The sequence below is a fragment of the Centropristis striata genome, chromosome 3, assembly GCF_030273125.1.
Source record: "Centropristis striata isolate RG_2023a ecotype Rhode Island chromosome 3, C.striata_1.0, whole genome shotgun sequence".
NCBI classification, from domain to species: domain Eukaryota; kingdom Metazoa; phylum Chordata; class Actinopteri; order Perciformes; family Serranidae; genus Centropristis; species Centropristis striata.
The window spans coordinates 10,956,496-10,982,304 of NC_081519.1; the positions used below are offsets into that span (position 1 = coordinate 10,956,496).

Sequence of the window (25,809 nt, forward strand, 5' to 3'; positions counted from 1 at the left end):
TTGTTGTGGAAATTGCTGATGCTTGACTCAGAGACGATGGAAACTAGGAGACTGATGTCTTGGTTTAGTTTTAGATTCTATGTCTTTATTACTCCAGTTAATCCATAAACCTCAATGTTACAGTCTGGAGTCGTGTCATGTGACTTGGACTGAAGTCACAAATTTTAACAACTGGAGACTCAACCTCACAAAATCAAAAAAGAGAACTGCAACTTGACTTGGAATTCAAGACCAATAAGCCATGTTATTTAAAAAAAAAAAGTGTGCAACAAAACATTTAATTTCCTGAATAACCTCATTTTAACCCTGTTCTTTCCCATCTCAAAACTTAATTCCCAAGATCCACTTTGTTTGAACCAATCCAACCACATCTAATCACATTGTGACTCGTTAAGGACCTGGGACTTGCATGCAAAGACTCTAGACTTGCATATCACACTCACTGCAGAGAAACTCCTGACATCAGCCCTTTTCCAAACCTCTTCAGTCATTATTTTGAGGTGAAGTTCAAATCTTTGCCACTAGATGTCGTGATTTCATTATTTGACAAAGACATCTATTATTTCACAGCAGATCTCATATAATGTGGTCATTGTTATTTTGTGTGTGCTGTGCACCTATCAACCAACGGCTCTGCCCCCAACCCTGTCAGCTGAACCCCACCCAATCAGAGGCCGGGGGGGGGGGGGGGGGGGGGGGGTCAGCAGATTACACTGTGTGTGACGTGGTGGAGCTGGTGGTTTCTCTTTGTGTGTTTTAAAAACAGAAATCAGTAAGGATGTAGAAAATGATGTCCATAATACGATATGATAACACGGGTGATTCCAGGAGTTATACAAATGTGTATCATTTTACAGGAACAGGTCATGGTTGTATGCTTTGTAAGAAAATTTACTCAAATGCACCTGATGCAAATACTCTAAGACCAATCAGATAGCTTGTAGTGATTCAAAGGTTCTTTTGTGAGAGTGATCTTGAGCTCCTTTAAATATGTTCAGCTGACTTTGAGAGACACCTGTCATGTGCAGCCGTTAAACTCGACAGTCCCAAATCCATTAAGGGGAAGTTTAAACGAAACAGAGAACAGGGACATTCAAATCAGTCTCATATACAGAGTGAAACAAAATGAACCGTTGGGCCATAGTGTTATAAGCAGATGACACAACTGTTGCTCATTTAAACATACTACAGCCCTAATAAAAAAAGTTTTTACCAAATTATAAAAAGCTTTACCTTATGCTTGATGAATAATTACTTCATTGAAATGTTTATTTTTAACAGCTCAACCATCAACATTTCAGCCCCTAGATTATTGATATATTTATGTCCATGCTGTAAAAATGGCTACTAATCTTAACATTTTTAACTTTATTGTTTTATTATTGTTCAGTGGGCTTCATTTCTACATCTGATCTTATGAATTATATTTATTCTATTTTAATCACAATTGTATCTTGTTTTTACTATTTATTTTAAGTGTTTGTCTATTCCATTTTCATGATTATGATAATTTAATCATGTCCTTGTAATAAAGTGATGCATGTATTGTATGAAATGTTCTATACAAATAGCGTTTATTATTATTATTATTATTATTATTATTATTATTATTATTATTATTATTATTGTCATCATATGACTGCCGTCTCTTCCAATCAACGAGCTCCTCTAGACCATTTAAAAACGAAGTACCGGTCAGCGCGCAGTGATCTGGTGGGTGTGTTCGTTTATAAAACTCAATGTACCGTCCGATTCGTCTATTATTTCGGGTAAACCGGGCGGGGTTAGGAAGAGCCGAATACAACTAATGCCCTCATTTGTAAACCGTCTCAGCACAGCACACCGGTGTGCCAACACGGTGCATGAATCAAACTACTCCAACAGAGGGGCAATCATCTGATAGGAAACCACGGAACCAATAAACTATATAATCCTAAATTAAAGAGTATTATGCTCACAAATGTTTAACTGTGTGAAAACAGACTGTAGTTTGGTTTAATTAGGACGGTAATAAAGTACATTACAATGACGTTAAGGGCGGTTATTTCACTCTAACACAGTCCGAGAGGCTTTTAACTCCCTCAAACGGATATGAACGAGCTGCATGTGTGTAGTAAAAATAATTACACACACAGCAGTATTAACGTGTGAAAAAAATGCCTAAAATGTGTTTTAAATTGGGATACAACCACAAACTGGACGCAAAGATGATTGTGGGTTTGGTGTCTACTTTTTGAAGCGGAGGCACACAGTCTCCGGCTGTCACCTCTCGTCTCCAACTAGATAATTCGTCTTTGAGTTGAATGAGTGGAGAGTGGACATGAACTGAAAGACAAGGGATTCATAGTGAGTATATTCGGCGTGAGGAAGCCCTTTAGAAAACAAACACACCTCAGCTGCAGTCATAACGAAGATGCAACGATGAGTCAAGCGCAGCTGAATGAGTTCATTCCCCCTCCGGAGTGCCCTGTTTTTGAGCCCAGCTGGGAGGAATTCGCCGACCCTTTTGCGTACATCAACAAAATACGACCCATTGCGGAGAAAACTGGCATCTGCAAGATCCGACCCCCGCCGGTGAGTGTTTCTTCATTTTGGCAGTTATTCGATGCTGTTTTTGACGTGGTGTGTTGGCCTCGGCCGCTGTTGATAATTTAGCAGGCAAAGTTGTGTTTGTAGACAGGTTTCAACATGGCGGATTGCGGCTCCGAGTTGAATTGCCTGAGTGGAGAGTGTTGTGTTTGCAACAGCGATGGTGAAGCACTATCAGACTGAGAGATCTGCGTCCTAATCAAGTTTTAACCTCAAAACAGACGGGCACACATTTAGTGTAACAGTCAGTGGAAAGAACACGATTTCTAAAAATAATTCAAAACGCTAAAGTTTGCCTGTATGCAAATATAGCTGAAAGTGTTCACCTGAAATGCTTCCTGGACTGGCCGCACGGAAATTAGCTCACCAAGATTAAAACTAATAATTTCAACACTGCTTTTAAACAGTTTGGAGAATATAAAACACAACTTTCCCGACTGGATCTGATGGATTTAGCCAGTGTGAGGTAACCGAGCTAACGTTAATCAGGCCCGTTTAAAGCTGACATTTAACGTTACGTACGTGCTCGGTGACCAAGTGTTTATGGAGAGAAGGGACGCTTTAATGGACACTCTGTCTCAGCTAAAACACGCAATTATTCTGCGTTGGCAGCGTTAGTTTGTCAGCTAACTCACAATAGCGTTATATCAATATTATAAGAACAACTCTCGGACTTTATGACATATATAATATACTATTTAGAGCATTTTTTTTTTTTTGACGTAATCCACGCCTCCCTAAAAACAATATTAGGTCTTTCAGGATAGAAAGAAAATTAAGTTAATATTTGCCCTAAAATGGACAAGATGGAAATTAATCTCACATTGACCTTATTTCTGATATACTGTAATGGGGGAGGGAGGATAGTTTGTTCAAGGGTGTGTCCACGCAAATTAGATAAAGGCCAAATTCTACTGGAATAAATTATACTACCATGGCTTATGACATGGTGTATGGCAGATATCAGTTTAAAAACATTAATGCCATGACTGGACATTGTTTTTTTTTTATATTTGTGCTGTCTTATAACATGAGACTCATGTTTAGTAGTAATAAAGAGGCTGTAAAAGCTCATTTTTGTGTAGACAAACAGGACAAGTTGGAGTGAATGTGATGTGATAACACAAAAAAGGTTGGTTTCTGGGAATGCTTGTTGTTTGCTCATCCCAGAAGAAACCTATATTTGAAGGCATTGCTGGAAGTGAATGGCTCGTGTAAACAAAAGAAGACTGAGGCAAAAGCTTTGAGCAAAGATTGGATGCTGATAGTTCGGGTCTGTCTTTACATGAGATTAAACTGTTGATTTTCCTATTTACTGCATTGTTTTGTTCTCTTATTAAGAGATTTCTATCATTTAAAAGTACTTAAGAAATAAAGCTATTGCCCACTACAGTTTAGCCCCAACAGCTTCAAGTTACAACTGCGAGTCGTTTGTTTTTACTGGCATCTTTTATGACGGGTTTTAAAATGCAGGGTGATTCTTTTTCAAACTAAATGCCATATGGTAAGAAGCAGCATGTCCAAATAGAGGGCTTGCTTCTTCAGTACTGGTGTATAAAACTGATACATGTACCAAAAAGAGAATTTCTAAGTCAAACTCCCCCATTGTCTGCAGCCCCGTGTCATGCAGCAGCATTTTCTACTGAACATTCAGACCAAAATTTGGCTCCAGGGTTTGTGTGTGGGCCCAACAAACTGATAAACAATCTGAAATCCCTCAGCAATATGAGTCTGAGCTCATGTGAGTGGATTTCTGCCATACTGGATTTTTAAGTGGGTATTTTTATGTTTTTGTGTTTGTTTGTATAAAGAGGAAAGTGGGCATCCTGGAGGCTTGAATGGCAGAGGTTCACACCGTGAACACGTAACATCCTGTGTTTTTTAGATGTGATCTGGCCTCAGGTCTCCTTTCCTTTTGTTTGCTGTTGTATCTCTTTTTTCTGTGGTATAAATAAAAAGAGAAGGCAGCCTGTTTTTGATCAGTGATTCCTGGGTGCACAATGAGCAGTCAGTACTTCCTCTGAGGTTTTGCAGGGGTCACCTTTTGACTGTAGACTTTAGTAGCACATGTAAGGCTTTTGGTGGTTAACTTCTCACCACTCATATTTGTTTTTTTGTGCCTGGCGGAAGGCTTGTCATGTTTAGACCATAAATACACTTGTTCTTTTAACTGGTGTGGTCAGACTTGTGTGTGAAGCATAGTGGAGTGTAGTTCCATATGTTTCAAAGCGATTGTTTTCTTTTGTGCGATGTTTGAAAGACATTTGTGGTTCTAATCCAGCTTTGTCTACAGATGATAAGGCTGTGTTAATGCAGCCATTGTTGTCCCTACTCTCACCAGCATTTTCATCATAGGAAGAAAGAAAGCCTGGCCAGACGCAGAAAATCTTGTGTGCAACATTTAACAGAGCTAATCCAACATTAACATTGCATGCAGCAGGTGGCCAGTTGTAGAGAAAAAGCGAAATATTTAATGGAATTAAAATAAGAGAGGGAACTATGCACTTCTGTGTCCATTAAGAAAAATTGTGATAATTAAAGTTTGAATTGGATCCAGAGCTGTGGCCTAATTTCCAGGCCCAGCCGAATCAGGTCACATGATCAGTTTATGCATCTTGCATGCCAATTTGGCACATCCACTTTTCATTGCAATGTCGTGTCAGCTGCAGTTTGGCTCTGAGATGTGAACTTGGTCATTTTAAAGCAAAAGTTGAAAGCTTAATGTGGTTATTATCTCCAAGGAGGTTGTGTTGTTTTGGCTCTCTGGCAGTAGGATTACGGAACAATTACTGGCCCAATGTCCATGAAAGTTGGACGAGAGGTGTAGCACGGGCCAAGGAAGAACAGATTAAGTTTTGGAGCAGATCCAAATGATGGGGCAGTTTCACAAATTATTTTTCACTTTTGTTTACATCACTGGTTGGAGCATTTATGCTGCATTCATTTGGTGTGAATAAACTGAGAATTTAATTTCTGACTGGAAAATTTCACGGGATTGCTCCTCAAGTTTGTATGTTAACGCTGCAAGATAGGGCGTGTGGAAATCGGCACTCTTCTAGTTATACACATGTAATAACAAGCTGATGTAGCTCTGCAAATTGCTCTCTACTAGGAATGAATTGCCTCTTTTGAATTATGCAATACTGCCGTGAAGAAGATTCGCCATTATGCCAAAATTTTACCTTCATTTTTTCAAGGTTATGCTTGAATTTGAATATAGTCCTTCAAAAATTCACTGGGAATAAGCAACCATTAAATATACAATATTACAGTAACATAGTTGATATTAACAGCTGGACAAATAAAGTGTCAATATAAACTTATATAGTGTGAACTGTTTTTTTCGCAGTTGCATTTATAGCAACTATTTGATTAGATGTGCTGATAAAGGCTTCGGCAGTCTGGAAATTGGAAAAAGTGCTTGAATTTTAATCCTAAGAAGACTTAAGAGCCCTGTACGCTGAATCACACAATAGTGCCATGATGTCTCCCCAGTGTGTGATTTTTAGATATCATGCCAGCATTCAGGGAGGCGTGACATAAAACAACAGCATCTAGTGTGTGTCTCCGTGTAGTCCTGCCATGCCCCTTGTCCCTTGTCCCTTTTACAAGGACATTGATTTGACTCCCTTATTTTTTCCAATGCAGGCTAAATGGCAGAAAAACTCTCCCTCCATATCGTTTTCTTCCCTTTTTATACAGAACATCTAGTTGGAATTACAGGCGTGAACAGGCTGTACAAAATACACCAATACGTAAAATTAAAATACAAACTTCAAGATCCAAAATGTAGATATAGATTTCAGATATTGCTTATGAGTAGTGATCTAATAGAGACAGATATTTACCTTGCCAACAAAGCAGCAACCAGCCCCACTCAGTTAATCTAAATTAGATTGGCTTTAATAACGTGGTCTGGTTTTTCGGAAAGCCTAAGACTAGAATCTGAGCTTTTAAAGAAAAAGTATGGCTATGCATACCTTCAGTTTGTACATCTATGTTTATTTATAGTTTTTGTATTTTGTAGCGCATTAAAATAGTGTGGAAAAATAGGTAATATACTGTCAGCTTGTCTGAGAACATTTCTTGCATACTGTTTGAAGGGCGAATCTGAAACCTGAAACTTATCTGTAACATAAGCATTTCTGTCCGTTCAGTGTGAGAAATGACACTGAGATCTTGGGAATCTTTATAGAAAAAGAGGCTTGAGAAATGTACATGTTTACAGCTTTTTGTTCATCCCAATAACAGCTCTTCAGCTACTAAAATAACAACATAACTGTGTGCGCTATGACAGTTTCTAACCGTCATTTGTAAACATTCTCTGATGTGAAACTGAGATTATCGTGCTGACTCTTGACACACTGCAGGAAGTATTGTGGTCTAGCACGAGTAGGTGTGTTTTAATATAGTGTGCAAGTCAATAATATCAGACATGTTCGTGTTTAGTGCATCAGGAAGACTGACGTTAGGTCGGTGCAGTTAACTCCTTCACATAGCGAAACAAAAGGAATCTAGATTTAATCAACTGTTATTAGATTGCCAATATTGACCAACCTTACTCCTTGCACACAGCACCTTTGCATGTTTGCACAGACGCACCCTGACTTCCTGTGCGTCTGCTTTTAATAACAGTCTGTGGGTTTACTAGAAAAAACTGCAGTCTCTTGGATGTGCAGGCTGATTTTTACTCAACAGACTTGTGAAGAGGATCAGAAAATATGTTTTAAAATACTACACTGAGGTGGTCAGAAGTCTTTCTCCTCGTATTTCCCCCTTTTTAATTTAGTTCAAGAACTCAGTGAAATTATAATGCAAACTGTATATAAATAAAAATCTGGTATTTTATATTTGCTCAAGGAAAAAGTTGAAGGTTATTCCCACAAACACGTCCTGCAGCCGCTCACCAGTGCACCAAATCTGTGGCTGAAAATAGCCCGCAACTAAAGCAAAAATATGTTCTGTTTGTGTAATGTTCAGTAAAAAAATGACAGTGCCCAGCTGGTTTAGGACACGAATTAGACTTTTTTTTTTTTTTTTTTAAGAAAATGAGACTGTATGTTCATAAGCCGTCTGAAGTTGTTAAAGCTCAGAGCCACAGACAGGCTGAGGCATTTTGGTTTTTGGTGTTTTCATTTGATTTGTGAACCAAAGTCTTTTTTTAATTTGTTGGACTTGAATTAGTCATCATTCACTTGATGCCTTGATGTACGTGTTGCACAAAATGTTGTTTCAAAAACTTATTTTTCAGTGTAACCATCAAAAGTTTGGTGTGATTTTGCTTCATAATTAATTAATTAAATTTTTTTTGTTTTAATTCTCAGGAATGGCAGCCACCGTTTGCCTGCGATGTTGACAGACTGAAGTTCACACCACGGATACAAAGACTTAATGAATTGGAGGTAAATTCATTTTTAGATTTGTATATTTAAGAAACATTAACTGCAGTAAGTGTAAATGAGATATTTGGTAAAGAAAGCATCCTGTCCTAAATGTTAAGTTATTGCTACAAACAATCCAAATGTAGCAATTTAGCTTCACAATATCTGAAAATCCTTGTTAAGCAGTTCTTCTGTTTTCACTGTTACAGAATGAGCTATGAAATGTTGAATACACAACAGTAACCTTTGTTTCTCTGCTCCTTTAGGCTCAGACCAGAGTTAAGCTCAACTTCCTGGATCAAATAGCAAAATTCTGGGAGCTTCAAGGATGTACTCTAAAAATCCCTCATGTGGAAAGAAAGATTTTGGATCTTTACCAGCTGAATAAGGTGCGTGCAAATCCCAAAATCGGGACTAGTCAGGAGATTCACAATAAAATGTTTATTTTTATAAAAACAATTCTGAGCTTGTACTGGCTGAATACGTAATAACTTGTCTCTTTTCCAGCTGGTGAATGAAGAGGGAGGCTTCGATGCCGTCTGCAGGGAGCGCCGATGGACCAAGATATCCGTCAAGATGGGCTTTGCTCCAGGCAAGGCTATTGGCTCTCACCTGCGGGCGCACTATGAGAGGATCCTCTACCCATATAACGTGTTCCAGACCGGAGACAATCTGCCTGTACGTTCCCTGTCCCTTATATGTTCTGAAGCAGTAGCTGGAATTGTTATTATTACCGTAATAGCCAAACGAAGGGACTAGAACTCTTATCTACCAGTGCAATGCACACAGTATTATCATATTTGACCACTATATGATTTGGGAAAACCTTTTTTTCATTAATTTAAAGGGGTTCCATGGTCTCTTACTGAAGCAGGGCAAGAATTTATAAATTCAGTGTTGTGAGGCCTTTCATGATGCAGATAACCTATTAATCTTAAGATATTTTGCCACAGAAATTGTTCTAATGTTTAAATGAGCATCACATTCCTGAAATGTAACTGATTTTGTTCTGAATTCAATGCGTGCTGCAGTTTGATTCAAACACACAGTTCATTTTTACAGTTGTTTGGAAATGGCTTGATGGTGGTTTAAATTTAATAACAGTGTTGCTCTCTGTGTCATAAAACTAGAACTGACAATAAAACAAATTAAATGTAAGGAACACAGCTTTTTTTTTGAGAAACTATTAGATTTGGTCTCTTCATAATAGCATGTTATGTGTTTGCTGTCTTTGAAGCAATATAATGAAGGGACTGGTTGGAGGAGATTTTATTGATACAATAGTATTACACTGTTTGAGACAGTGTGTTTGGATTTGTTCATATTGTTTAAAGTGATACAAAAGCATCAGCAGACTTTTCCTGGATAATTGTCACCAAATAAGCTCAGTGAGCTGAGAACATGCAGGGAAACCAAACATTGTTCATCTGCATCAACTGCAATGACACAAAGCTGGTTGAAAATCAGCAAAGTTTCACTTTAAATGCTGGTTAATCATTTTATTAAGATGCTTTGTAGATGTTTGTGTTTTGCTTAGTTTCTAATCGGGGTACTTCAGTGTTTGCTGAAGTGTCACTTTCATCACATTCACCTTCTCCTCCTCACAGAAAGCCACCTTGACCAATGACACTAAAGATAAGGAGTACACGCCTCACGACCTGCCACAGCGGCAGTCTGTGCAGCCCCAGGAGACCTGCAGCATCGCTCGCCGCGCAAAACGCATGAGATCTGAAGTGAGTCCAGTCTCCCTCACCGACAGTTGTGCCATGTTTAATTCATTATGTGTATGATAAGCGAATGTTTGTTCTTAAATCCGGATGTTTGAGGAAATGTTCACATATTTATAAGAAAACCACACACAGAAATGTTTCAACAGACAACCAGCTGATCTTAATCTACATTGAGACCCATTTTGCACTTTAATATTGAAACCATGTGTTTTGCACAACCATTGTGAAGTATCTCTCATCTTATTTACGACCCATTAAAATGTACAACTGTTATGCTCTTACTGTGACTCCGACAGAGAGGTTGTTTTAAAACCGAACCAGGAGAAGTTTGTGAGAATCGTCCCAATCTGAGGAGGAGGATGGGAACGTATGTTGGCAAACAAGAACCTGGTAAAAACAAAACAGTTAGTTTATAAGGAGAAAAATAAGAAATGTAACTGATATGATGAGTGACATTACTGGTGACTCTTTAAACTTCCCTTCTCTGTGTCTTTCAGTGAGGATGGCGGTCGCTCAGGTGAAACAGGAACCCATTGAACACGAGGTTCCAACAGAGTATAAAGAAACTGTATTAGATAGGAAACCTCAGTTCAGTAAAGTAAGTATGCCAAACAAATCATTTACACACATCAGAGAATCACAGAACAAAGGCAGCGCTTATAATCGTCACACAACTGTCTTCTCAGGTGGACCAGTACATGTGCTTGGTGTGTGGCAAAGGGACGGCAGAGGACCGCCTGCTGCTGTGTGACGGCTGCGATGACAGCTACCACATCTTCTGTCTGATCCCTCCGCTCCACGACGTTCCCAAAGGCGACTGGAGATGTCCCAGGTGCCTGGCTCAGGTGAGCTGCACCCCCCCAGGGAGCCGAATCCTGGCAGAGAGGCTCATAATTGGCAAACAAGAGAATAATCATCAGTCTGATATTCACAAATATAAAACAACTCCAAGTGCTTTGTGATTTTATTTTTTTATCTTTATTTTGTTACAGGAATGTGGCAAACCTCCTGTGGCCTTTGGCTTCGAGCAGGCCGGCAGGAGCTACACCCTCCAGGCTTTTGGAGACATGGCCGATTCCTTCAAGTCTGATTACTTCAACATGCCAGTTCATGTGAGTTTGTATCTAACATACAAGACATGTTTAAATGTCATTTTAAATGCCATACATACTATCCATTTAATGTCTCATGCTCATGTTCAATCACCTGATCTGGCTGAACAAAGCAACATAACTATGATAATTTCCTTTTTTATTGTCAACATCACATGCATATACAGACATGGAAAAAATGATTAGACCCTTGTTTTCTTCAATTTCTTGTTCATTTTAATGCCTGGTACAACTAAATGTACATTTGTTTGGACAAATATAATGAGTAGCTCATAAGAGTTTAATTTAGGAGCTGATATCTAGACATTTTCCATGTTTTTCTTTATAATAACCAAAATCCTTATCAAGAAAACCATGGAAAATGGCAAGATATCAGTTCTTATATTAAACTCTTATGAGCTATTTTTGTTGTTATCGTTATATTTGTCCAAACAAATGTAGTTTAGTTACCAGGCATTAAAATGAACAAGAAATTGAAGAAAACAAGGGTGGTCTAATCATTTTTTTCCATGACTGTATGTATTGTACTGTATGTAATTTGATTTTAAATAAACAGTCATACACATGAGTTTTTTTTATTAAAGAACAACTTTCATCCATGCATTTCAAACCCATGCTCACTTAAACATCAGTATATTGTGAATCAGGTTTACTAAGTTGAATAGAAATCACTTGAATATCAATCAAACCAGACATACATTTTAAGGTAGTTTTCCCCAAACGGTCATGACTTGTGATATAATGTGATACAAAACAATGGATGTTTGGCACAGGGGAAACCAAGTTTATGCTTACTGATTTGATTATGTGTTTTCATTCAGCTACAGTATTTTCTTATCCCCTTTTTTTCTTCGGCCTTTTCTACTACTTGTGCTTTAATTATATTGTACATTTCCTGTTCTTATTTGTTTCCTGCCCAGGGACTATAGATGGAAATGAGCTTATAGCTAACTCTAGTACAACTGTGCATTGTACCTGTCAAATAAATGTATAAATGGATATACATAACCCCTTGTGAAATTGCCATGCACACAATATTTTAACAATTTCAAGTTCTATTTATAAGGCAGATTTTGGAATATCTCTGAGGAAAACAGTCCTGAACTCTCTGTTACTTCTGTTTTATGACTTTGGTCTGCAACAAAGGAATGCTTTGATAACACACTTCCAGAGAGAGTTTTGTTTGTCTTATCAGATGTTGTTCTCACCTCTTACACACACACACACACACACACACACACACACACAGATGGACACACTGGAGCAAAAAGTTTCTCTCTGAATTCCTGCAAAAGATGCCGTTATTGTCAGCACTCCCAGCAGACATATTCTGACTTCAGTTGCAGCGATAACACTGAAACACTATTTGAAATGAGTTTTTACAGATTTTTTGGTTTTTGTTCATAAAGCTAGCAATCACACCATGTCGTCTCCTTTCTATTTTAGATGGTCCCCACTGAGCTGGTGGAGAAGGAGTTCTGGCGTCTCGTCAGCACCATTGAGGAGGATGTCACTGTGGAGTACGGAGCAGACATCGCCTCCAAGGAGTTTGGGAGTGGTTTCCCTTCGAGTAACAGCCATTTTGAACTCTCTCCTGAGGATAAGGTACAATCTGTCTGCCGTTATGGGGATTATGTGTTATTTTTGTCTACCATCACAGTAAATTTAGTGTCTTTAACTTAATTTATCAAACTTGAACAAGACTGGAAATTGTAAAAAAAAAAAAAAATATGTATAATGTTGTGTCTCTGAAGCAATACAGAACATACAGTCATGGAAAAAAATATTAGACCACCCTTTTTCTTCAGCTTCTTGTTCATTTTATGAGCTATATTTGTTGTCATCATTATATTTGTCCAAACAAATGTACCTTTAGTTGTACCAGACATTAAGGGTTTAATTTAAGAGCTGACATCTACAATTTTCCATGGTTTTCTTGATGATAACCAAAATCATTTTCAAGGCTAGATATCAGCTCTTAAATTAAACTCGTAAAAGCTATTTTTATTGTTGAACAAGAAATTGAAGAATAAGGGCGGTCCAATCACTTTTTTTCATGACTGTATAAGTAGTCACAGTTCACAGTTTATTAGTTTAACTGTTTTGTTTTTTTACTGGCTGCTGGAAAAGCACAAAGTATAATGTCGATCAGTTTTCCCAGCTGTAACCACTATAATGCCAGCTGGATAAAACTATGTTTGAGTTAGAAGTATTGAGACCTGTGTCTGTCCTGCAGCATTACCTGAGCAGCGGCTGGAACCTGAACAACATGCCGGTGCTTGATGCCTCCGTGCTGACTCACATTACAGCCGACATCTGTGGGATGAAGTTACCCTGGCTCTATGTGGGCATGTGCTTCTCCTCCTTCTGCTGGCATATCGAGGACCACTGGAGCTACTCCATCAACTACCTCCACTGGTAGAGTTCACTCTCTAAACCCTACTCTGCTTCTATTATAGAGATTTTTAATGGAGAAGTTCTTACACGAGGAACAATCTAGTACTTCAACAAGACATGCAGTTTTTTTTAGATGTGCAGGTTTTTATATAAAGTCTTAAAAATGCTTAATTTTGACGGTTATATTTTAAGGTAAGGAATATATTTGAATTCAGTTATACTCCTTGAAAAATGCTTAATATTAGACATAATCTGGTGTTTCATCTATTTACCACCAATGTTTTAATATTTGAAATTAAAGTTAACACGAGCAGATAGTGAAATAAACAAAATGCCTAAAGGATATAAAGAAAAGAATAAAGGATATCTGGAAACATTTTTTGCATTTATAGTAAAAGTTTAGGTGTGTTGATAAAGGATTATAGTCCCTTGAAAGTGCTTGGATTTTCCTCTTCAAAAGCTGCACAAACCCAGGATGTGATGATGTTAATCCTGAAATGTTTTTTGAAAGAAATGTGTGGTGATTTTTTTTTTTTCACTCGTGGTTTTGACCGTATTTGCAGGGGGGAGCCAAAGACGTGGTACGGAGCTCCTGGTTATGCAGCAGAGCACCTGGAGTCGGTCATGAAGAACCTGGCACCTGAGCTTTTTGAGTCGCAGCCAGACCTCCTTCACCAGCTGGTCACCATCATGAACCCCAACACGCTGATGAACAACGGCGTCCCGGTAACATGCACTCAGTGTTACACTCCTATATTAAACGTCTGGAACAAAGAAAGATCTCACATTTAAATGTCACACATTTCAGTTGAACAGAAGAATTTCTGTTGATATAAATCAGATATAAAGCTACTCTGGCATCAACAAAAGAGATTGGGGGGGGGGGGGGTTGCAGCTGCTTGCCACTTTTTTTTTTTCTTTTTTTTTTTTTTTTTTTACATGGAATCACTTTTTGTATTTTTCTTTTTTTTGTATTGCATTTTTCTAGATCTATCGCACCAACCAATGTGCAGGAGAGTTTGTCATCACTTTCCCCAGAGCGTACCACAGCGGATTCAACCAGGGCTTCAACTTTGCTGAAGCTGTCAACTTCTGCACCATGGACTGGGTGAGAAAATCAGTTTTTACTCTGTTTGCACAATACCAGATATTTTTTTTTAGGATTTTTAGAGTTTTGATCTGGCAGTAACATTTAGGCAAGGGAAGTTTATTTGTATAGCATCTTTCAACAACGGGGTAATTCAGAGTGCTTTCCACAAAACATTAAAAGCATTTAAAAGATATATATATATATATATATATATATATATATATATATATATATATATATATATATATATATATATATATATATATATATATATATATATATATATATATATAAAAAGACATTCAAATATAAAATTTTAATACTGAAAACGAGCAGATAAAATATTTAAGAAAAACTACAAAAGTACATTCATATATAAAAGTTTAAAATTGACAGTGAGCTGATTAAAAAAAAAAAAAAAAAAAAAATTAAATATCAAATATCTTGGAATAGAAAGGCAGTGGAAACAGAAAAGTGATTTAAAAGAGTTGAGAATTGCATGCTAATAATAACTAAAGTGGTAAAAAAAAAAAAGTTGGTTACAGTCATGAAAAAAATATTTGTTTAGCATCTTTATCTTTATAAACAGGATTGAAAACAATTCCACAGAGCCTCAGCATAGATTAAAAGGTAGATAAATCAGATTTTTAGGAACAGAGGCCTGTTTTTGTGGTTATAATTATTTTTTTCTGCTTCATGAGTTCCTGTTTGCACTTTGCCCCTAAACTCAAACTCCTCTATATAACTTCTGACAGATGGCCATCGGGCGTAACTGTGTGACTCACTATCGCCAGCTGAGCAGATACTGCGTCTTCTCACATGACGAGATGGTTTGTAACATGGCCTCTAAAGCGGACACCATGGATGTGGAGCTGGCGTCAGCGGTGCAGAAGGATATGATCACGATGGTCAAAGAAGAAGAACAACTACGGGAGAGGATTAAAAAGATGGTGAGGAGTGTTTGTTAATCTACTGAACTAACAAAAAATAGATCCTGAAGACAAAGTTTAGTGATGTAGTTTGTAGTGCAGTATGTTGTTTTACAACATTAAATGAATGAATTAATAAATAGGCCTATGCAATAAGTAAATATGGAAAAGAATGAAAAAAAAGGCAATAAATATTTGAGTCGATATCGAAAATTAGCGCTCTGATGGCCCGCTGTTTTCGCTGTTCTGAAGACCATAGCTCACTTTTAAGGAATATACTGGAGATACTGGTTTCATATGAAACAAGAAGATCTAAGGAATCTATGGGCATGTATGTCAGGATATCATGTCCAGAAGTTGTTGAAATAATGCTGTTTGTCTTTTTTTTTCATATTTCATGGTGATTTTCAAAGCGGTCATGTGACCTCTGACGTCACACATTTTTAATGGAAATAGGCTCTTTCTGGGTTCCAACACATCTCCTCTTGACATACATGGCTGCCTCCCAATTCAGAACCGAGAAATGTTTCTTATTTAACAAAGCAATTCTTGATTGAATTGAATTTTGTGGACACAAAATGCAGTGAAACCGTTAAATAGCAATATATTGCAATACTCACCATATCGCAAAATGCTTAAAATCGCAATAATGACTCAAGTATCGTGATAAAATCGTAAAAGCCTCTGGTGATTCCCACCTCTAGTAACCTTATATCTTTATCAGTAAATAAAGATATGAACAGGTTTTTATTTTTCAAATGACGACATTTATTTATTTATTTCAGGAGACTTTTATTTTATAATCCCACATTTTCATGGAAATTCAATTTAATATGGGCCTTAATGGCAAAATAGAGAAATGGGAAGTTATCAGAGATATAAATGAATCAATAAATAAAAAACGGAACAAAGTGGAACAAATGATTAATACATGGCGCATAGTGTCTTCATTATCCATATGGTCTACATTAAGGAAATAAACTTGTTTGAACAGTGTAAATCTTTGGAATAAAATGTTTGCATCTCATTAATTCTTTAGTTTATTATATAAGCTCATAGCAAGCTGCTACACTGTTAATGACGCGTCATCGGGGATGCACACTAGAAAAAACTTTGAACTTTTGAAGGAGACTTATTTTATCTGCACAGCTGCCTCATGTCGTTTGTCTGTGTCCTCTGCAGCTCTAATGACTGTGATTTTTTCTCCCCAGGGTGTGGTGCAATCTCGACAAGTTGATTATGAGGTGCTCCCAGACGAGGAGCGGCAGTGCTGCAAGTGTCGGACCACCTGCTACCTGTCTGGCATCACCTGTGCCTGCAGTCCTGGCAAGATGGTGTGTCTGTACCACACCCGGGACCTCTGCTCCTGTCCTCATAGCAACCTCGCACTCCAGTGAGTCTTCAGTAACCACAACAACTGAGCTGCTCGCTGCTGTATTTGATGCATTTTTGAAGTTTTTCCCAAATGTCATCCCAAAATAAACATATTTATGTATTAAATTTGAATTAAGTCATTCAGGAAAAAAATAATTTACACAAGATCACAGCTGCTTTATATTTCTGAACACAATTCCCCAATATATTATCATCCAAAACAATAGTACGAAAGTCAAACTGGCAGAAATGGGCTGCTTTGATGACATGAGAAAATATCTGAGTAACATACTTGAGACAAAATTACACAGCATAGGTAGATGTGTAGTTTCTGCAGGGATATGTAATAAAGATTAAATTCATTAAATTTTAATCTTATTAGATGATTTCAAACATACCAATCCTGCTAGCTCTGTCACTATACATGTTTTGCTTTCTAAAGCAGAATGCACTATATATATATATATATATATATATATATATATATATATATAACACCTAGAATGGAACTTGAGGAGCCCTTCTATGATATGCAGATCTGCAAGTGTACTGCTCTATTATTATAGTTTTCCAAAACTATTAAAACTGTCAAAATATGTTTATGCAGAGCTGAGGCCTCATCATCTCAGCGGTGCATTTATTATGTGTTATTCTAAATCGGAAATATTGTACATACCAGAAAACACTTGATTATCCTGAAATAAAATCTAAAAATACTCTGTGACTCGGATCCACTCCAACATTTCATGAGTTCATAGGTTCAGAGGTTCATACATTTTTCTATTAAATTTAATGAAAATCAGGCCAGTTGTTTTCCATAATCCAGCTGAAAAAACAGACAAACAAACTAAACAAAATCTCAGCAATTTGGTATACAGTCCTTCGTTGTAGTATAATGTTAGTCACTGTCATAAAAAGCAGCTGTTTAATGTAAAATGAATAAAATATAATAAAGCCTGGCTGCATTATTTATGCACAGTTTCTCATCCAAAGTAAATTTAGACAAAAGTATCATTTTACATTTGGCATTAGGTTGAAGAAACTTCATATTGAACCTTAATAAATGTCAGCTATCCTTATATATCCACTGTTTTCTTTCATCTCTCCCTGCAGTTACAAGTTTACACTGGATGAGTTGTATCCCATGATGGCGTCAGTGAAGCTGCGAGCAGAGTCGTACAGAGACTGGCTCTGTAGCGTGCAGGACATCCTGGAGAACAAAGGAACCAAGAAAAGAGGTTAGAAGTCACAGAAAAAAACATTCTGTACGACAAAACTTAGCTGTCACAAATGTGTTTTGCTCATTTTTAGGAGATAGTCGTTGCTCCTCACACTGCATTGTGTTACTTAACCTGATATTTTATACGGTCTAAAAGTTTCTTCTGATTCCTGGTCAGGTTTGGAGGAGCTTCACACCCTGGTGGAGCAGGCAGAAATGAAGGCGTTCCCACACATCATCCTCTTGGATCAGCTATGCACGATCGCCGCAGAGGCTGATAAAGTTGCGGCGATGGCACAGCAGCTTCTCAACGGAAAGAGGCAGACGAGGCACGACGAATAGATTTGACATTAATGCAAAGAGATAAAATAAATGTTTTTGTTTTATTTTAGCTGTTATGAACAATTCATGTTCATGATTTTTTTTAAATAAATCTGTTCAACCGGTTTGTGTGCATGTGTTTCAGGTATCGTTCTGGTGGAGGAAAGTCTCAAAACCATAACGAGTTGACCGCAGAGGAGCTGAGGTCTTTTGTCCGACAGTTGGACAGCCTGCCGTGCAACATCAGACAGGCTCCTTTACTGAAGGTTAGTGAGCTTTGATTAGACACGTTAACCTTAAATATCTTGAAACTTAAATATCATTTGAATTGAAGCAGTTAATTTGAAAAGCTTGCACATATTAAAACTCTTCACTTGAACTTCGTGTTGGCACATTGAAGTCCAACAATGTCTGGGTGATTGGTTTGGGTGACTGAATTTGGCTTTTTGTTTTTGAATCTTGAAGTCTCAGTCGTCAGATGTTCTTCCCCTAAATGCCTGTTAAATGTGACCCCCAGGACCTGTTGACCCGGGTGGATGACTTCCAGCAGCGCAGCGAGCGTCTTCTCTCCGATGAGTCACCCAGCCCGCAGGAGCTGCAGGAGCTGCTGGACGTGAGCCTGGGCCTGGACGTGGAGCTGCCTCAGCTGCCCCTGCTGAGGGAGAGGCTGGAGCAGGCCCGCTGGCTGGAGGCCGTGCAGCAAGCCAACAGCCGGCCAGAGAGCCTCTGCCTGGACACCATGAGGAGGCTGATAGACCAGGGCGTGGGCCTGGCCCCTCACTGCTCCGTGGAAAGAGCCATGGCTCGTCTGCAGGAGCTGCTGACGGTGTCAGAGCAGTGGGAGGAGCGAGTGCTCAGCCTCATGGAAGCCAGGTGAGGGCATTAAGTGACAGATTGAGGACTCTATGAACTAATAAAAAATGTGATCCACGTGCCAGGTTCTACGTCAGATAGTACACCCACTACTTCTTAGTGTCTCATCTATAAATAAAGAAAAAATCTGACATTGATCAGAATTCAGGGACAGTTTGGCTCCAGTTGTGAGCAAATCCCTGTTAAATATGCAAAAACCTCCAGCACAGAGCAGGTTTTTAATGCAAAGAGAGCGAGAACACATGATAATATTTCATGTTTTAAGAAGCGATGTCAGACGTGAACAGACAAAGTAAAATAGGCTTTGATTTCAGTCAGTGCTGAGTGAAATGTGCCAAGTCTGCAGAGCAGGATCATGGTGAATAAAGAGGATTATGGTGTTGTGACAGTGCTTAACGCACTCCTGGCTCCACAGAAACTACACACTGTGTGAAGCACCAGACTCACAGCAGCCACCTCACATGATCTGATACTTGATGCTTATACAAGTCTATCAAAAATGTATTTTTTTTAATACAAGTTGATAGTTAGATAGTTAGACACTTTCCAAAACTATTAAAACTGTCAAAATATGTTTATGCAGAGCTGAGGCCTCATCATCTCAGCTGTGCATTTATTATGCATTATTCTAAATCCGAAATATCGTGCATACCAGAAAACACTTAATTATCCTGAAATAAAATAAAAAAAATTATCTGTGACTCGGATCCGCTCCAAAATGTGATGAGTTCATCCTCAGGCCATGCTACATTTTTCTATTAAATTTAATGAAAAGCAGGCCAGTTTGTTTTTCCATAATCCAATCCTGACAAACAGACAAACAGACTCAACAAAATCTCAGCAATTTGGTATGCGGTCCTTCGTTGTAGTATAATGTTAGTCACTGTCATGAAAAGCAGCAGTTTAATGTAAAATAAATAGAATAAAATAAAAGCCTGGCTGCATTATTTTTTGCACAGTTCCAGATCATCACATGATCTGATACTTGATGCTTATACAAGTCTATCATACAAGTTGATAGTGACACTTCAGCTTCAGACATTTTATAAAACCTGAGCATGTACACTGTGTTTGCTGAAGCTCATGTCCCTTCACAGGCCGTATCACAGCATAGAAACACTTGATGCCGCTCTACAAGAAGTAGAAAACATCCCTGCATATCTGCCCAACTGTCTGCAGCTGCAGGACGTCATCACAAAGGCCAAGAGGTGGCTCCATGAAGCTGAAGCACTTCAGGTGAAATACACTCAAACACTCAGCATTTAACACTTGGCCTGAGAGGGCTGAGTTTGGATCATAAACCTTATGTGTGTGTGTGCATGGTTTCAGCTTGGGGGACGTATTCCTGTGCTGGACAGCCTCTCTGAGCTGCTTCTCAGAGCAGAGGGCATCCCAGTGACGCTCGACCCGCTGAGTCGACTGGAGGCCCTCGTCAGTGATGTTCAGACCTGGAAGGAGAGCGCAGCAAAGACATTCCTACTGAAAAATTCGCCTTTCTCTCTGCTTGAGGTAAACAGATATCAGTGCTCATTTCAAAGTTGTTTTCCAAACATGACGGCACCAAAAATATGAGTTTACTTTTGTTCAGGTGCTTTGTCCGAGATGTGATGTCGGCACGGGGCATCAGAAGTCAAGATCTAAAAAAGCAAAAGAAGCGATGCAGATCAGTAAAAAATCTTCAATAAAACTGGAGTCTCTGTGTGACGTGGAGAGAGCTCTCTCTGAGAGCAAGGACTCTGCCTCCGCTGTGAGTATTTTTATTTTATTCTCAGTCACTCATGTATTGGTTACAGTGCGAAATTTCCATTTCAGCTCAGCGTTAGGGTCTTAACTGCGATTTGCTGTCATTTTCTTGCCTCTCCTTTGATGCAGTGACGACTTGGCAGTCCACTGACGTGTTGCTCTCGCTATCAATATAAGCTGCTCTGTTTCAACAATGTTCGGCTGAAAAAATGTGCATAGAGGCTAAAATTTAACCTTGATGTTCTGTCAGGATGAAAGGGAAACTTGGCTCATTTCCCCTCTATGCTGCAATGCAAGGAGCTCCTGTCATCTGGCAGACTTTAACCTGTTTGTTGTTTTATTATTTAAGGTTAAAGCTGTTCTAAATTTTCAAGAAACCCAGCTAACCTTTAATTCAATTTTATTAAGACTCAAGTTGATGTGCTACTAAAAGGTGACATTAACTGCGTAAAGTCCAGGTCTTGATTTATTCATTTAAATGTTTACCGCAGAGACATTCAGATTTAATAGAGGCGCTAAGAAATGGACACAACAAAAAATCTCCAAAAGAAATACTCAATTCTTTCAGTAATCCAAAATGGTCCTAAATTACCCTTTATGGCATATTTCTCCCTGGTGGCTGATGGTTTTAGATGCAGACTCCAAGAGAAGTCCTACATTTAATTTATTATCAATGTTTTTCCTTGACAGATGGTCACGCTCGCTGAGGTCCGCCAGAGGGAGATGGAGATGTTGTTGGCTCTGCGTTCTTCAAACGAGTCCAAGCTTGTTCCTGCTGAAAACTGTTGTGCACTTAGTGTTTGCGTTTGCCAAAAGGCCCCTTCGGGTGCCATGGTGCAGTGTGAGCTCTGTCGAGAAGTTTTCCACTGCGGCTGCGTCACAGCGACCACAGACCTCGAGTACGGCCAAGCCTGGCTTTGCCCTCTCTGCCAGCGGTCAAGGAAACCCCCTCTGGACAAGGTCCTGCCTCTGTTGGCTTCGCTGCAGAGGATTCGGGTTCGGCTGCCAGAAGGGGACGCCCTGCGCTTCCTCATCGAGAGGACGGTGCGATGGCAGCACAGAGTTCAACAGGCCTGCGCAGAGGGGGTGCTGCAGAACGTGTCAGAAAGGATGGTCAGTGGAAGCACATTTTATTAGCATAAATATAGTTAAAAAGAGTTTGTTTTTTAACTTAACTGTATCCAAAATCAGACACCATTTGGCTAAGATTCTATCAAAATTTCACATTAACTACTAATATAAACGATCATGTTATGCTTCCAATGAATTAAATGGTGTGAAACTAAAGTCTAACTTCTTATCTTTCGAACCGTATATTGTTTTAACCGTGTACGTTAGCCTCGGGTTTACCAGAGTTGGCAAAAGGATGCTAACACCGCATGCTAACTGTATCCCACATCAGACACTCGGATCTCCTCACTGTAAAGCAATGGGGGCTGCTGAGTTTTTTGGGGGAAATTGGATGTTTCTGGGTAAGCCAAATAAATAACACCGTTATCAACCATCGTTATCAACACACCCGGACTGTACTGCTGTCATTCACAATGAAATGCAGTACAGTAAAAATAAAAATGTACTGTTAAGATCGTCGCCTGAGTGTCGCCCAGGCGTTCTTACTGCTTTCTCTCATCAGAGTTAGTTTCATATTGTAATTAGACACGTAAATCTCCATGTACATAAATGATATTTCACGTGTAAATTGTTAAATATGTATAAATCAGTTATACCTACACTAATGCTGGCGATCTTATTCTAAATGACTGTGAAAACACCGGAAAGTGCGGCATTGCAGATGTGTCCGATTTGGGATACAGTCACTTAAATTATTGTTGTTGATGGAATTCACCATCAGGGGGCTTCATTAGTGGCATTATCGCTGTAGCGTTTGCTGTTAATCAAACTAAGGTTGGTTATTTATCGTTTCAGGGGAGAGTTGGACCTGGAATATCTTCACATCTGACTCAGGAAATAAATGGTTCATCTTTTCATACAGACCACCAGTCTGTTCCACTCAGGGGTCAGTGTTAAAATTTTAAGCACATCTACGTATAATTTGCATTTGTATTGCTTTTTACTTCCCCGCTGAACGCACCGCTGCTCGTCATATTTGTCACAGGTCTCAGTCCCGAGTTGGAGGAGCTGATGGTGGAGGGATTCCTACTGCAGGTCACTCTGCCTGAAACCGAGCAGCTGTACAGATACCTGCTGTACAAACTGGCTCCTCCGCCATCTCCCTGTCGGAGCAACGCAGAAGAGGACCAAAAGTCTCCGAGAGGGAGCCCCCACCACAACAAGGTATGTGTGTGTGTGTCTGTGTACGTCTGTGTACGTCTGTGTGTGTCTGCCTGTGTCTGCCTCTTTGACCGGCATTATAACCTTCATGTTTCAAATGAATTGCACATAACATAGACAACCACTACCTCATACAGAACATAACAAAGCTGAAGACATTTATAAAATCATTCAAAGTATTCATGAGCATGATTGATCACTGAAGAGTCATGGTAAAAAAAAAACTTCAACAGCAATATTTAAGGCTGCGTTTTTCCAGCCCTCCACTTTCATACACGCCCCTCTTTTTTTTTTTTTTTTTTGTGGTCCAGTATGTTTATGCTCTGTGAAAGCAAACCAGACTAAATACAAAACAAACCAAAAGTATCAGTTTCATTCTGATTTGGACTAACCAAAAGGACTTTTGGGACTGTTGTGAAAGCGCCCTAAGACCATAAGAAGATACGTATTAATTGGGTATGACTTATTATTAATAATAATTAACACTAAATTATTAGTTGTGTTCAGAACAGGTGCAATAAAGGCTAACATAGCCAATAACTGTACAGACATTTTGACAGCAGTTTTAACCTTTGATCTCTGTGCATTAAACAAAAGACGTCCTCAGTCTGTCCGATGAGCAATCTGCCACCGAACATGCTCCTCTGTTTTGTTATTGTGCTGTGTATTATGCATTACTGGCACACCAGGGCAACCAATGCACAAAGTTAGTCTGGAGCCCTGAAATTACCATTTTTTGGTAACTTTATCGCAATATTTTTGTCGTCCCACAGAATGGAGTTTCCAGTCTCAAAAAGGAGGTGATGAACAGTCAGAGCAAAAGGACCAAGCGGCGCAAGGACAGCTCCGACTCGCAGCACAGCGAGAAGGCCAAGAAGTGCCGCAAAAAGAAGTCAAAGAAGAGCAAAGAGAGGAGCGAAGAGAAGGGCGAAGACTCCAAGCGGACTTGTTCTCCCACACACACGGTGTCTGACCCCGCGGCTTCAGACTCCGAGGAGGACTTCTCACTGTGCGCTGCACCATGGTGCAGAGAGCCAGAGGGGGACGAGGTAAGTTTTATATCTGTCTAAACTACAAACATGCAGGTGTTTTTACTAATTTTTGTTTTGTTAACATTTTTTTCCTCACCTTACTGCTCTTCAGGTAAACTGGGTCCAGTGTGACGGCAGCTGCAATCAGTGGTTCCACCAGGTCTGTGTCGGACTGTCTGCTGAGCGAGCGGAGAGCGAGGACTATATTTGCATAAGCTGCACACAGCCAGACTACAACCGAGGAGAATGAAGACCAAAAAGTGACTTTGAAGGATCAGCAGTTTTTGTTGCGAGCCGCAGCACTTAAAGTGCACACCAGAACTCTGTGTGCTCCTGCGGCGTCTCCCCCTTTACCTTCTGGCTTACCCTCTTAGTGAACATGGTGCTATTTACTGTTTTTTCCAGAGTTACAAAAGACTTCTGTCACTGTTTTCTTCACGTGGCTGGTTTTTCAGCCAATCAACTAATCCTTTCTGAAACTTTCCAAGACTTGATGCAGATGTACAAAATGGCAAAAGTTCTAACAGCGCAGGGATTTTTCAACCAAAAAAAAAAGTCAATTTGACATTTTAGAACTGCTTTTTTTTTTTTTTTTTACATACATCTGAACAATGTGAAACTTACCTTTTCTCTTGTAGAGTAAATATTATTTATCTAAGCAATAACTGAACTGATTAATTGAGGTTCAGTTTTCACATGAGCTATATTTGTTCTTAGATATTCTTTGATAGGATGCCTTCTTAAATAAAAAACCCTGAAGAATTCACTTTATGAATCCTATGATATTAACACAGTTCAGTTTAAATTTGTGAACAGAACTTGAATCAGAGACCTGAGAGCGACGAGGCCATGTCTGAGCTTGTTGATCCAAAATGTGCAAAAGTTTGCACCACAATATTTGCCAATATCCCTTAACAAATCACTGACTTTCATATAAAGTCCGGCTCCCTTTAGCGCTGTCTGCATAGGAAAAAATAATAATCTCGGCGTTGGGTGAGACTTGATTATGTTCACAAAATAAGTATGAACTGTCCGACATCAAAGGAATGTACATTTTGTTTTAGGGTGGATTTTCCCTTTATGGTTTAGATGAAAATATTGTGTTGGACTTAGATTTAACACAGACTGTGTGATTTATTTGCCACGGGTAAATTACCTTTTTCTGCTCCTTTGGGTAAATAATATAATTCATATGTTGCAGTTTGCATTATAAAATAAAAAATGTTTGTTCCCACATGCCTGGACTTGTAAATCTTCTCAGTGCTGAATGCCATGCCAAGTAAAATGGATCATCTTTGGCCTGCAGTAGATTGTGGTGGGTTAATTTTGAACTCCTCTCAGATAGTTGCAGTACCTATAAAAGGGGAACTGTTATATTCAAACAGTCTGTTTCAGGAACTGAAAACAGCAGCAGGACACAATCATGTCTGTCTGCGGGGGGAGATCCTTTCTTTCTTTTTTTTTTTTTGTTGATAGCAGTTATAACACTCAATGTAATTTAAAAAAAAAGCATACTTAAAGTATAAATAGATTACTACACACATATTAACCCCGATCCTACCAACATATTTAACATACAAGGACTACTGACAAGAATGAACTACTGTAAGAAACAACCATCATAGCCAGATTTTAATTATTTCTTTCCAAAACATTATTGGGGCTCGAGCAGGCAACAACCTGCAAGGTCCCTATTGTATTTCGAATGATTTTTTTTTTCTTCTTCCC

At 38.8% G+C, this 25,809-nt stretch overlaps 1 protein-coding gene across 1 annotated transcript; it reads left to right on the forward strand.

Annotated features, from left to right (window-relative positions):
- Nucleotides 1-1,997: 1,997 nt before the first annotated feature.
- Nucleotides 1,998-25,317, forward strand: kdm5ba (lysine demethylase 5Ba). Its single transcript, XM_059328971.1, has 27 exons — nucleotides 1,998-2,574; nucleotides 7,914-7,991; nucleotides 8,237-8,359; nucleotides 8,478-8,648; nucleotides 9,578-9,703; nucleotides 9,997-10,090; nucleotides 10,198-10,298; nucleotides 10,387-10,545; nucleotides 10,693-10,812; nucleotides 12,259-12,417; nucleotides 13,049-13,230; nucleotides 13,773-13,935; nucleotides 14,198-14,317; nucleotides 15,055-15,249; nucleotides 16,440-16,621; nucleotides 17,716-17,840; nucleotides 18,000-18,150; nucleotides 18,288-18,408; nucleotides 18,660-19,015; nucleotides 20,113-20,251; nucleotides 20,345-20,524; nucleotides 20,604-20,762; nucleotides 21,449-21,871; nucleotides 22,685-22,775; nucleotides 22,875-23,053; nucleotides 23,824-24,099; nucleotides 24,194-25,317. Exons 1-27 carry the CDS (start codon nucleotides 2,422-2,424, stop codon nucleotides 24,329-24,331), a joined length of 4,464 nt encoding a protein of 1,487 aa, XP_059184954.1. The 5' UTR covers nucleotides 1,998-2,421; the 3' UTR covers nucleotides 24,332-25,317.
- The last annotated feature ends 492 nt before the right edge of the window (nucleotides 25,318-25,809 follow it).

What these genes read in the sequence shown, in the direction of transcription:
- kdm5ba (XM_059328971.1), top strand. Translation starts at nt 2,422, where the DNA reads ATGAGTCAAGCGCAGCTGAATGAGTTCATTCCCCCTCCGGAGTGCCCT. An exon ending in GTCCCAGGTGCCTGGCTCAG is followed by an intron (nt 10,546 to 10,692) that starts GTGAGCTGCACC and finishes ATTTTGTTACAG; the next exon opens with GAATGTGGCAAACCTCCTGT. An exon ending in AACTCTCTCCTGAGGATAAG is followed by an intron (nt 12,418 to 13,048) that starts GTACAATCTGTC and finishes TCTGTCCTGCAG; the next exon opens with CATTACCTGAGCAGCGGCTG.